We start from the raw sequence: 11,662 nt of genomic DNA, 5'->3' as shown, positions 1-11,662 counted from the left end.
CTCCCTCAACACCGAAAACTCCGGTCAAGAACTATTCGTCCATCAGCTTGCCGCTGACCAATCAATTGCAGGACTCGGACTCTGATAGCGCTGCCGGCTTTGACTCGAATTGGAAAAATTAGTGATAAGGGTGAAGTGAGAGGGGTTCAATGGAGACTTTTGTATGTTATTTGTAAAATTTAGACCTGTTTGCAGTCTACCTATGTTAGATTTAGTGGCTCTGCCTAAGGTTAAACTCAATGTTGAGTTTAAAGTTGGGATATCCAATGGACTATAACACTCTTTGTGGCTATCCCTGAATCGTTCTATATAGCTTTATGTTTTTTATATATTTTTAAGTGCATTATAGATATATTTTTATATGCATCGTACGGTTGTTTTCATTTTCAATTTTCCCTTAAATTTCAGGAAATATCAACTAGGTACATAAATAATTCTTTCTGGACTTTTTGGTTCCAGATTGATCTCCAGGTCAGACCTGCACGACGAAGATTCTCTGGTCGGTTCTGAACAACTGAGGCATTTAATGTATAAGATTAAGATTAAGGAATGTCATCCCATGGTCATTATGTTAGTCACTGATTCGACAAAGCTTTCCAAATATTCCTACACAATTTCATGCCTTTTCGAATTTTCGCACGCAAGTCTGTCATACTTCTGGACGTGGATGATCTTTTAGATACCTTTTTATGTGATGTCAACAGTGTTCAATGATATTCAAGTCTGGGTTATTAGAGGGCCATGACAGAATACGTAAATTCTGTTATTAACCATTGCTCAACACTTCGTCGTATGGACTGTCGCACCGTCTTGAAGAATAAAGGAATCATTTCCGTTTATGTTGAATAGTTGTAGGCTTGATAACAAATTGTTTCCTAATATATATATTTTTTATTTTTCCAAACCAATTGTATCATCTACGAGTTCCAAACGTTCGGAGTCATTTCCTGCACACCTTTCAGAAATTTGAGGATTTATTTTAAACAATGTTCATTAAAGATCTCGTTTTTTGATTGTTTCATACGCGTTCTTAAATCCCCAACGCAGGCATCAAACTTAGTCTCATCGCTGAAAATAACCAACCGACCAATCATGATAGGTCCAATCTTTTTAATTTTAGCCCAAAGTAGACGATCCCTCTTCTGCAGTCCTGTTAATAGCTGTTTTTCTTCAGTTTTCCACATCTCTGATAGTTATAAAGGCATTTCAATTTCTAATTTTGCTACATTGGGGTTAATACCATTAAATGAGTCTCCTTGATCAATCCGGCGCATTACAAATTTTGCTCAGCTTTGGGTTGGACACGAAATTATTAGACAAATATCCAGATTCTTCTGCGCACTGGTCTTAAGCGTGACAATAGAATTGCTTTTCCATGTACTTTTTTATTGCGTGTCGAGTCAAGTAAATCCAAAATAGGCCCAATAATAAGCTAAAAACCAATTTCTGGTATCCATTAAAGTGGTGTTTATTTTATTAACTCGGCAACCGAGTGCTGCAGTCAGATGGTGCGACTGAAACGGAAGTTACCTAACTTTTGTTTGTTTTCGATTTCCTCTTAAACTCGCTGCTGCCTCGTACGCAATTAACGATTATTATTACCACTTTTTTTTAGGAAAAAGAGGTCTTAATTGTGCAAGAAACACTATACCACCGATGGCGACAAGACGTTCCTCACCTGGATTTTCGAAAATAAGTTACGTATGCCCTGCACCCTGTGCTTTCCGAAGTTTATTGCCAATTATGGAATTATTTTCGGGCTACGCTTTAAGTTACGAGGCAAAGTCACACTTATATTATTCAAGGTGGGCCGCAATTTTGCCCGAAAACTTGACGGATCCTTGTACAGTACAATATACATTCACCACTGCAGCAGGATGGGGACGTGGACACGTGCCTCAGCTTACCCACGTGCAGCAGTTGCAGACAAAACACCATGCGTTTCTTAAAATAGGCCCAAACCCTCTTCGATTTATTTCTGAATCTGGCCCTTATCGCAGGGGAAATCCTCCGGCGTTTTGCAGCAGTTTTACCAACAAAATGTCCTGCCCACGTCGCTTCACAAAAACACTGGAAAAAGGGTTAAGCACCTCTCCAAAAACACGTGTATCTCTGTTGCGCCATAATCCAGGCAACTTCCGTTTACCGTAGCATGTACAGGATACATTTTTAATTTCAGTTTGTATGAAAAAACGCGCACACTTTATTCAGCAAGATACGAGGGGACCCGAAAAATCTTTCTCATGTTTCAAGGTGAAATGTGGATTTCCAACTCCTTGCCAGGCGACAATGGACAAGTCTCATGTTTCCGCTATTTGCGGCCAAGGCGTAAATTTATCTCGAGCAAGGGATAAAAGTGGTTTCAGAATTTCCAGAATTACCTCGTATATATATATATCTGCCCCAAGCATATACAGTCTATTTTCATCACCGGATTTCAGGTGTTAAAATCCAGACAAGTTGCAGAGGTTTGCTGACACGCGACTTAATCGTAATTTTTACCGCTCAATACTGCATTTTTGAAGGCACATATGCCGGCCACATGACTGTGACAAAAACTGCTTTGTCAAAGCACGTTTAGTTGAGGCGCGAAATTGAAAAGAATATACACTCATCGAATCCGGAAATACTTGACATAGTTCAGGCGTGTGCCAGCTCCGTGAAATGTGAATAAATTGAATCGCCAGAATGCGCGCTTCTGATAATGATTCCAAACCCAAAGTCGGTATTAAAACATTGCTTCTCTACTACCGAAAGCCACCTGGAATTTAGCACACCTTGCCAATAATCACCCCTAACCCCAGGGTCGACTGCCAGACAGCATTACCAGACCATGGGATTTCCGGATATAACTCAGACTTGTTTATCTTATGCAGCTCGCCCCAAATAATCCTGATGTAAAATGTCAGGATGCCAGGTCACATTTTTTACAGGAAGGAAAACCAATATCGAATAAATTGAACTTTTAGAGAAAAAAGTAGTAGAACATCTTCGTCATAAGATACCTCAAATTTTGCGGGACATTTTTCAGAAAATACGCACAAAATCTTCGCAAGACAATTCATAACACAACCGAACATTTCGTCAATGTAGAGGTTTTTGTGAACTAGACCAACCCTATCAGAAAATTCTCCTGGATAGAGATGGCTCAGGAAAGTCCATGGACATGTCTAAAAATGTTCTGGAAGCCCGAAAAAACTATTAAATTGAAGGCCAATCGAAGAGAACTTCAACAAAACCCCCAAACCTCAAGCAAACAAAGAGGTTAAAATTATTCATTTTGAACTTTTCCACAAAAGAAACTCTGATTTCTTCTTTTCTGTGACTGAGATCTTCAAAAATCTCACCAATTATCCGTGGAATATTTCTTAAATTCTTATAAATATGATCATAAGAGCATATAATCCCATTAGACCACAGCTTCCGGAATAATATACTTTCCGATCTTAATTAGACATCGGAGGTTTCTCCGCGATTCATCCCATGTTTGCAAAGCAACTATCAACATTCCGGAAGTTCTGGCGTACGCTGGGGCACCACCCTCGGCCCAACATGTGCCCTTTTTGCACCCTATTAAGTACTAAAGTCCCGCAATCGGACTCCCATTTCTGGCCACATGCCGAGGAGGCCTACCCGGAGGCGCTCCGTTTTTTGTGTCGCACTTGTGTTATGATATTCATATATTTCTCACAACACATGTGGCATACCCCATGCCACTGATTCACATATTTTTTTGGAACAATTTCGCAGGTTGGGGTTTGAAATGGGAGATATTTGTTAGACAAAGGTCGCACCTGTGACAGGGCGACGAAAAAATACGAGCTAAGGTCGATGTGATTAAAACTGACCTAAAACTAGTTTTTTTTTCGAGTTAAAAATATCTTCGTCAACTCTGTGGAGAAGCGAATCGTGCCATGGCAGCACTGTTTACAAAAATCGAGCTAAAGGAAATTTCTATTTTGGATATTCCACCTATACATCCGGCTAGATATGGCGCTTTTAAACGCGGCACAAATCACCTTTCCTTGCGGTCCAAAGAAAGAGGCAAGTGGCCCGGGATCTATTTTCGGACCATCCATAACATTGAACATGAATTTCTTTACATCCCGTCGTTGATTTCTTTGTTCCGACTTAAAATCCGATTTAAAATCGGTCTTCGGAGAATGGATCTGTGTATTTATACACAAGTCAGTGGCTCAACAATCAGAGAAAAAAGCTCCATTCCATCATTTCCTGAGTACCTCCAAACAACACAAATCTTCCTTTTTTTTTTGGTAAGATGCTTGAGTAGTCACTCCGAGGAGGAAAAGATTGAGGAAAATAATATTGATGATAAAGAGTTATTATTGGAGGAGACATGTGGGCTCCGCCTCTGACGAGAGACGCCGACGCCTGGACCAAAAGTAGTTCTAAATCCGGCCGTGGTATGCGCTAAGACGCCACGTTCGTCTGGAAAAACTTGGCATCAAGCCATATAAACCACTTTTTCCCATCTTTCCGGCGATGCGGCCACTGACTCATTACCGTGGATTTTCCATTCGTTTTTTCCGACACCACTTCCCATCGACTCCACCACTGGACAGAGGCGTATTATTCGATGCGTCAGTGCATTGTAATGCATCGAACTTTGATCGTCAACAAAGACCTGTTGAAAATTTCGGGATTTTGGCACCTCCTCAAATCAGCGCAGATAAATTCGCCAGACATTTTTCATAGTGCGCTTGTAGGCTAAATATATCGGTTTCGTTTTCGAAAATAACAGGTGGAAGTGAATTTTGTCGGCGTTCAGGGTTCTTTCGGGCGAAAAATAGAGAATTTGGCCATGGCCGCAAAAAGTTTAAAAAGTTGCAGAAAATGAGATGATCAGTTGGGAAAGTCCGAATCATCCAGTTGCGAGCATAAGTGCAGATACAGAAGAGTATTTGCATATAGTCAATTATCCTAGAATAAAGTAAAGAAAAGGACACCAACTTCAATTCGAAATAACAGACAAATTATGGAAAAATAATAAATCCGGCAAATCTCCATGTGCGCATGCACGGCAACCATGCGTATTTGGCTCGTGAGCGTGGTCAAGTTTTTCTGACTCATTAATAATTTAAACCTCAATCAACTTTCAGATTCCTAATCTTTTATTTGTTTTGCATTCAAAGTATCTACTTTATGCAATCTGACATGGGCAAATTTGTAATTTAACTTACTTTCTAAGTGCCATAAATTGAAAAAGTGTCAAATTTTGGACATACGTGGACCAATTTTTCCCAGCTTAATAATCATCTTGAGAATATCCTCTATACATTGTTATTATCATTGTAGAGGACCTTGTTTAATTTTTTAACTTATTTCAGTAATATCTAGACTTGCAATTTTTGATACTATCGTTAAAGTCTTAACTGCTAAAACTCCCATAATGCGTGGGGGCCAAATGAGTGAACGAATCCCCATGAGAGGGTTACATCTGTGAACTCCGTACTTGCAGAGTACTATTTAGTCAGGGGCAAAATGAACCAAAATTTTACAAGAAGTCAAGAAAATATAGAGAAGGGGAGAGAAAATGTTTACATTCTTGATATATTTTTTCAATAGTTAGATCATTATAAGTCAATCTAAATATCTCTGCGAAAAACGGAAATACCCCACAAAGACAAAAAAATAGAACATCATGTTCAGAATATTCCTGAAAACCGAAAAATGAAATGGACCCTCACGATTAAGGGAGCTGAGGGGATTGAAACCAGAAGCGTATTGGACATTTACCGCAATATTGGGGAAGTAAAATCAAAACACGTCACGTTTGGAAAATTGCTGCAAATTAAAAAATGGCAAAATGAACTCAAGATTTTCTACAGGGTGCAACCTGTGAAGGTCAACTCAAAGAAAAAACAACAACTCCTCCAAGCATAGTTGACGCCTATTCAGAAGGTCCTTAGATGAAGGTACTTATATCCTAACATCAACACTCATAAGTCATATAACACACCAGCAACTAAAACAATAAAGACGGAAAACACGATTAGTACACAAAAATGAGACTAAATAGTTTATTCTCAGCTTCTATGATACAGATAAACCTCAAAAATAAAATAGTATTCTGGAAGCACCATGCGCTCCCAGACTAAACTTCAGCGTTTCAGCGTTCCCATCTCCCTACCACCTGAAAACTTGGCACGTTCCCGAAAAGTAAATATAGCTAAGCATACTGACTTAAGACCTTCCAGTCGGTTTTTGATTTTTCCTACGTAACAAGCATTCTGCGAGCACACCACCCGAGCGAAAACCGAGGCATAAACATTATTCTGTTTTCCATGGGCGAATAATAATCATTCCACCAACACCAGTTTTATTTTTGGGACATCCTGTCATTGTCATCAGATTCGAGGAAAAAAGAGCTTGCTAAGTAGTTCTACTAATTGTGGAAAAATTGTTCGGGAGTGCGATTATGCCGCGAGCTTTCTTGATGAGCCATCGAAGGTATAAAACGCAGGAGGATCCCGAAGGAGCCTATGAAGATGGTAAGTGGTTTTTTCAGTACCATAAACACAAGTGCAGTTTCAAAACAATGGTGCATCTAAAGGCGTTTTGTTAAATAAACATTTCTCTTCGCACATAAAGAGTCTGGAGAGGCGCCATATAATTTATGGTCATTTTACCCATTCCTTCTCAACCACCCATCAGAGGAATTTTTCCAGTCAAAGAACATGTGGTCAAGACACATTCTCGGTTTACTTAAAGCAACCTGGAAAATGACCGCTTTAAAATTAGATATAAAACTAAGTTATGACGGTCGAATTGCGTTTCGAACGTGAAAAATATCCAAGAATCATAGTGGATAATTGGGAATGTGTGGCTCTTGGCCGATTGCCAACAGCCTATAAATTTCTTTCAACGTGTAAACGACCACTTGGTCGTACACATTTGGACCAATTCGGGTGTAAACCATCAAAGCCTACACCTAAAAATAGTCGCGCTTTATTTATAAACTCAAAATTGAGGACGAAGCTACTTGTTGGACTGGACAATTTGCCAAAACGCCAACAAGTAGCCGTGTGTTGACTCACATTCGAAACAGGACTCAGCCCGGAGCACTCGGTGAGCACTGCGGAAGACACACAAATGTCGGACAGCAGCAACGACTTGCCGGACGAGCTCTACAACTTGACTAAACTGGCCGAGGTCGCTGTGGCCACAGGACAAATTCTGAAGGGCAGAAACCCGCTGCATTTTGAAAGCAATCACGAGTTGGACACACAAAATAAAGATGAGAGAGACCGCGAAAGGGAGAAACACTTTATTACTTACACTCACAAGCTATTCGATAAGAGTTCCAGGACTCCTAGACCCCACTTACTAAAGGTAGACAAACGAAGTGAAATTTTTCCGCCACTACAAAAATGATAATTCTCTAGACTGAGCAATTGAACCAAACCCTCTTCAACCTCTCCAAAGCGCAGCCAGTGATATTGCCGAGCAGCAGCACCAGTGAAATTTCTAGCACCTCCTCCGAGAACAATGAGCATGAATGCCAAGAATGTGGCAAGAGGTAAGTCTTAAGTCAATTCTGAACTGTATGACAGTTTTTTTTTATCTATATGACAGGTACAGCACTTCTAGTAACTTGGCTCGGCACAGACAGACACACCGCAGTCCTGCAGACAAAAAGGCGAGGCGATGCCCCCATTGCGACAAGCTCTACGTGAGCATGCCCGCCTACTCTATGCATGTCCGCACTCACAACCAGGGCTGCAAGTGCCAGTACTGCGGAAAATGCTTCTCCAGGCCGTGGCTGCTCCAAGGGCACATTCGCACTCACACTGGTAAATCACCTCGAATATAACATAAATTTTTGCCTAATGATTTTTGTACTCCAGGAGAAAAGCCCTTTAGATGCACCATATGCTCGAAGGCTTTCGCAGACAAGTCGAACTTGAGGGCCCACATCCAAACTCATTCCAATACAAAGCCGCACGTATGCGGGAGATGCGGTAAGGCTTTTGCCCTTAAATCTTATCTTTACAAGCATGAGGAGTCTTCCTGCATGAGAATGAATAACAGACAGTCATCGAGGGAAAATACTCCTGATAAAGGTTTGATTTCACTTAAAATAAAACCAAAACCATTAAAACGAACGACATTTTTATAGAAAAATCTCTGCCCTCTCCAACTCCAGTGATAGTGGCAGCCACCAGATTAGCCGACTCAGTCATTCGAACCCCAATGCTCTACAGATCCACGGTAATCTCTCCCAACCCCGAACGGATCCTCTACAGCACCATAAAACACCCCTCGATGGTACTCAATGCTGCAGTCTTCAATCATATGCTGGCTCAAGAGCAGCCAGTGGATTTTTCCAAGAGTGCCGCCACATTCAAAAGGAGCGATAATGGTGATAACGGGTACTCTCGAATGGCCATCAAGGTGTAGATCTAGTTAGTTCTAGCAGTGAGTATATTGAAATTTTCAAAAATTCCTTCTTGGGGGCCATTTTTTATTATGATAAAGGATGTTTCGAGGGGCAAATCAATATGGTATTTTAGTGTACGTGGCGTTGGTGTCTCCTACTCCACTACTGTATAAACCGTTGGTGGAAGACGCGGTAGTTTCGTGTAATAGTAGTCTAATTCTCATTGCTAAAATCTACACGGTGATATTTTTTCTGCAGTCAGGCTTGTTTTTACCACCCATAGTTAGCTATTTTTTACCCTTTATATAATATTCCTCGTCAAAATGTAGCTGCTGCGTAAACTGGTATTTATGTATACAAAGTACTATACTGATTTCCGCCTAGGGATGTTTCAATAGATTTCAGTGTTAAAATATTATAGTTTATTAAGAGGTAATGTGCTCTTTCGTTCATATTTAACAGTTTTTACGAGGGTCATTTATCCTATTATTAGGTTAATTAACCTCAGCTACTAGTAACCTCAGGTTACTGTTATCTCAGAGTCTAAACGCTTATTGAGTTAGTGCCTATAAAGGGCCTCGGGTCGCTGGCAACTTTACCTGGAACATAGATTCCATGGTCTTTATTTCACCATTTACATGGACGTCATTCTCTTGGTAAAGTTACCAGGATTTTGATGTATTCACGTTCAACTAATTCTTAGGTAAAGCTTTATGAATCTCGATAACATATCAAAATAATTATTAATATTACTTACCCAACATCGTACCAGCATCACTACTTCCATTATGGTGGACGCATGTACTCAGGGTTACCACAAACTTCAAGTTCGGACAAAAACCGCGGCTACGGGGGGGAAATTACTCTTTGTTTATAGCACCAAACTCTTGGAAACTCGAAATTTCGTAGTTCTCCGCGAAAACTGTCCCGAAAATACCGAAAAACACTGAATATCCCAAGAAATTTCGCGCGAACTTTCATTCCCGATATCATTTTGTAAGTTTTTTTGCGCGAATGGCCAAGTCAGAAGCGCAGAATCTGTAATTCATACGTGTCGTGGCCATGACGACATGGATCACGTGACTCACTCGATGAACTGCACATAAAGACCATGTGACACAAATAATGCTGCGGCTTGATCTTTTGACGCCCACGCGACATAGCTTTGGAAACGTAACAGGGATGGGTGAACAACTAGGGATGCGTTGTCGATATTTATAGAGGTAAACAATGGAGATTATGACGAGATTTTTGGCTTTTGGGCTATTTAGTAATAATTTCATCTTATTTGTGTAGGAGGAAGGTGTTTTATGCTATAAAACCCCAAATACTTCTACATTAATTGACTCTTGAGGGAAACTGACCACACTTAATGCAATTTAGAGCACAGCGCCTCTTCGTATTTATAACTTGAATTCTTCGATGCCATTTATATTATAAGGGATTTAAGGAGTGTGTACAGCAAGCTTCTTATGGTACCATTTATCGTTTAAATAGGTGTATGGCGAGCCCCGATATGGTGCTAAATTTAAGGAATTTTGTATATATTAAATCGATTAAAAGTCCTCATGGCAGCTAGTACTTAAAATTTATTTATATTGTATCAGCGAGAACATAGACCGTACTTAGGTATATGATTATCTATAAGCAGAAGTGCTATTAGCCGATAGCTTAAGGTCCAATACAGTAAAGTCAATATATACATATATATATATACTCTACTTCTATAAACTTCTTAAAAACGTATAAAATCTTTTCTTCTATAAATAATGAAGTAATTCCGAACTTCCAGATAAAGTTATCAGGACATTGACTTGTTGGCCTTAAAATTAGGGTGATTCAGAACTATGGGATCAAACTTCTAGGGATTATCTAGTGCAACAATAGAAGGCGTTTAAGTATAAAAATCCATGTCCAGAAATGTCTGTTTAAGGCGCTACGGTCTTATGATGCTTTAAGAAAGTTATATGTAAAAATGTGTTTTATTAAGTTTCATTACGTTTTATTTTAATGCATTTGAACAAAATAGCACTATTGTAATTGTTTAAAATGTCATTCTTGGATTTGAATGCATCTGGTGGGTGCTTTTTGCTAAATGTTTTGTCTTAGACAAAACTGATAACAGAAATTCTTGATTGTTTGAAATTTGGCACATTTACACGTTAATTTGAAAATTTTAAAAAGTTCGCAAAGTAATAGGTCTATATGGGGAATTACGGTGGGGAAGTTTTGTGGCCCCCTAAGTCACCCGATCTAATGTCTTTAGATTTCTTTCTGTGGAGACATATAATGTCTCTGATTTATGAAACGCGAGTGGAACCAGAGTAAGACTTGATTGCACGAATTACTGCGGCATTGGGACATTACATCCAGACATGGGTTCTTATATTCAAATGTCTTCTATTGTTGCACTGGATAATCCTTACAGGTGCGATCCCATAGTTCTAAATTTCCCTGTAATTATCTTCCCGTTCTTCTTTTATTATTATAGTTTGTCTTGTTTTTTTCTTTTAAGCCATTTTTGTACAATAACATGGGAGTATAGCTAGTCTGAAAGCGCCATTTGCGGCAGGCCTTTGGGCGCAATGCGAAATGGTCGCAGTGGAACCTTCTTAGTCACTATTTTTTAAGTTTTGTCTCGGTTTGTTATTTAGTTTTTATCATTTTCGTTCCGTTATGTCGGCTAATGATATAGCGCCTTGCTAGTCACTATTCTAACGTCTGTGTAAATTTCGTATCTTCGGCTGGATCGTGCAATAGCCCTCACATGTAAATATCAATATCACATTTTTGTATAATGTGCATATAATATTTAGTCATTCCGTAGTATTATTATTTATATTCTCATTAGTTTATTTGTTGTATTATAACGCATATTCCTAATGGTTTTATTTAAAAAGTTAAACGCACAGATTATTTAGCATTCCTTTGAGTACTTATATGGATGGTTGATGAGTTATTGTAACTGCCCACATTACGTAGTAACTACAATTTTATGTACTTTTATACGACAAAAATAAACCTTCTCTTTTGGGAAATAGGGCCTTTTATTTGCGATTATTTGTGACGCTTTAATCAAGCTTAAAGAGCGTAATAGAACATACTGCTTGACCTCACTATCTATCTTAAATGGCACAAAAACGATTCTGAAGCAATTTTTTATCTTTTAATGTCTATGGCTGAGGACTCCAAATATTTTGCCACTGATTGCAAAAAAAAATCACGGTTCACGTCCCCTCATCTCAGCTATAAAAATGCAAA

The 11,662-nt window shown here is 39.2% G+C and overlaps 1 protein-coding gene across 1 annotated transcript; it reads left to right on the top strand.

Moving 5' to 3' along the window:
- The first annotated feature begins 6,140 nt into the window (after window positions 1–6,140).
- Window positions 6,141–11,439, top strand: LOC136411567 (uncharacterized). Its single transcript, XM_066394188.1, has 6 exons — window positions 6,141–6,512; window positions 7,070–7,353; window positions 7,407–7,540; window positions 7,597–7,814; window positions 7,869–8,084; window positions 8,141–11,439. The coding sequence occupies exons 1-6, from the start codon at window positions 6,440–6,442 to the stop codon at window positions 8,419–8,421; spliced, it is 1,206 nt and encodes a 401-aa protein (XP_066250285.1). The 5' UTR covers window positions 6,141–6,439; the 3' UTR covers window positions 8,422–11,439.
- Window positions 11,440–11,662: the final 223 nt, after the last annotated feature.

Source organism: Euwallacea similis, chromosome 10, assembly GCF_039881205.1.
Source record: "Euwallacea similis isolate ESF13 chromosome 10, ESF131.1, whole genome shotgun sequence".
NCBI classification, from domain to species: Eukaryota; Metazoa; Arthropoda; class Insecta; order Coleoptera; family Curculionidae; genus Euwallacea; species Euwallacea similis.
The sequence above is the reverse complement of the archived record's forward strand: the minus strand, read 5'-3'. Positions and strand labels throughout refer to the sequence as shown.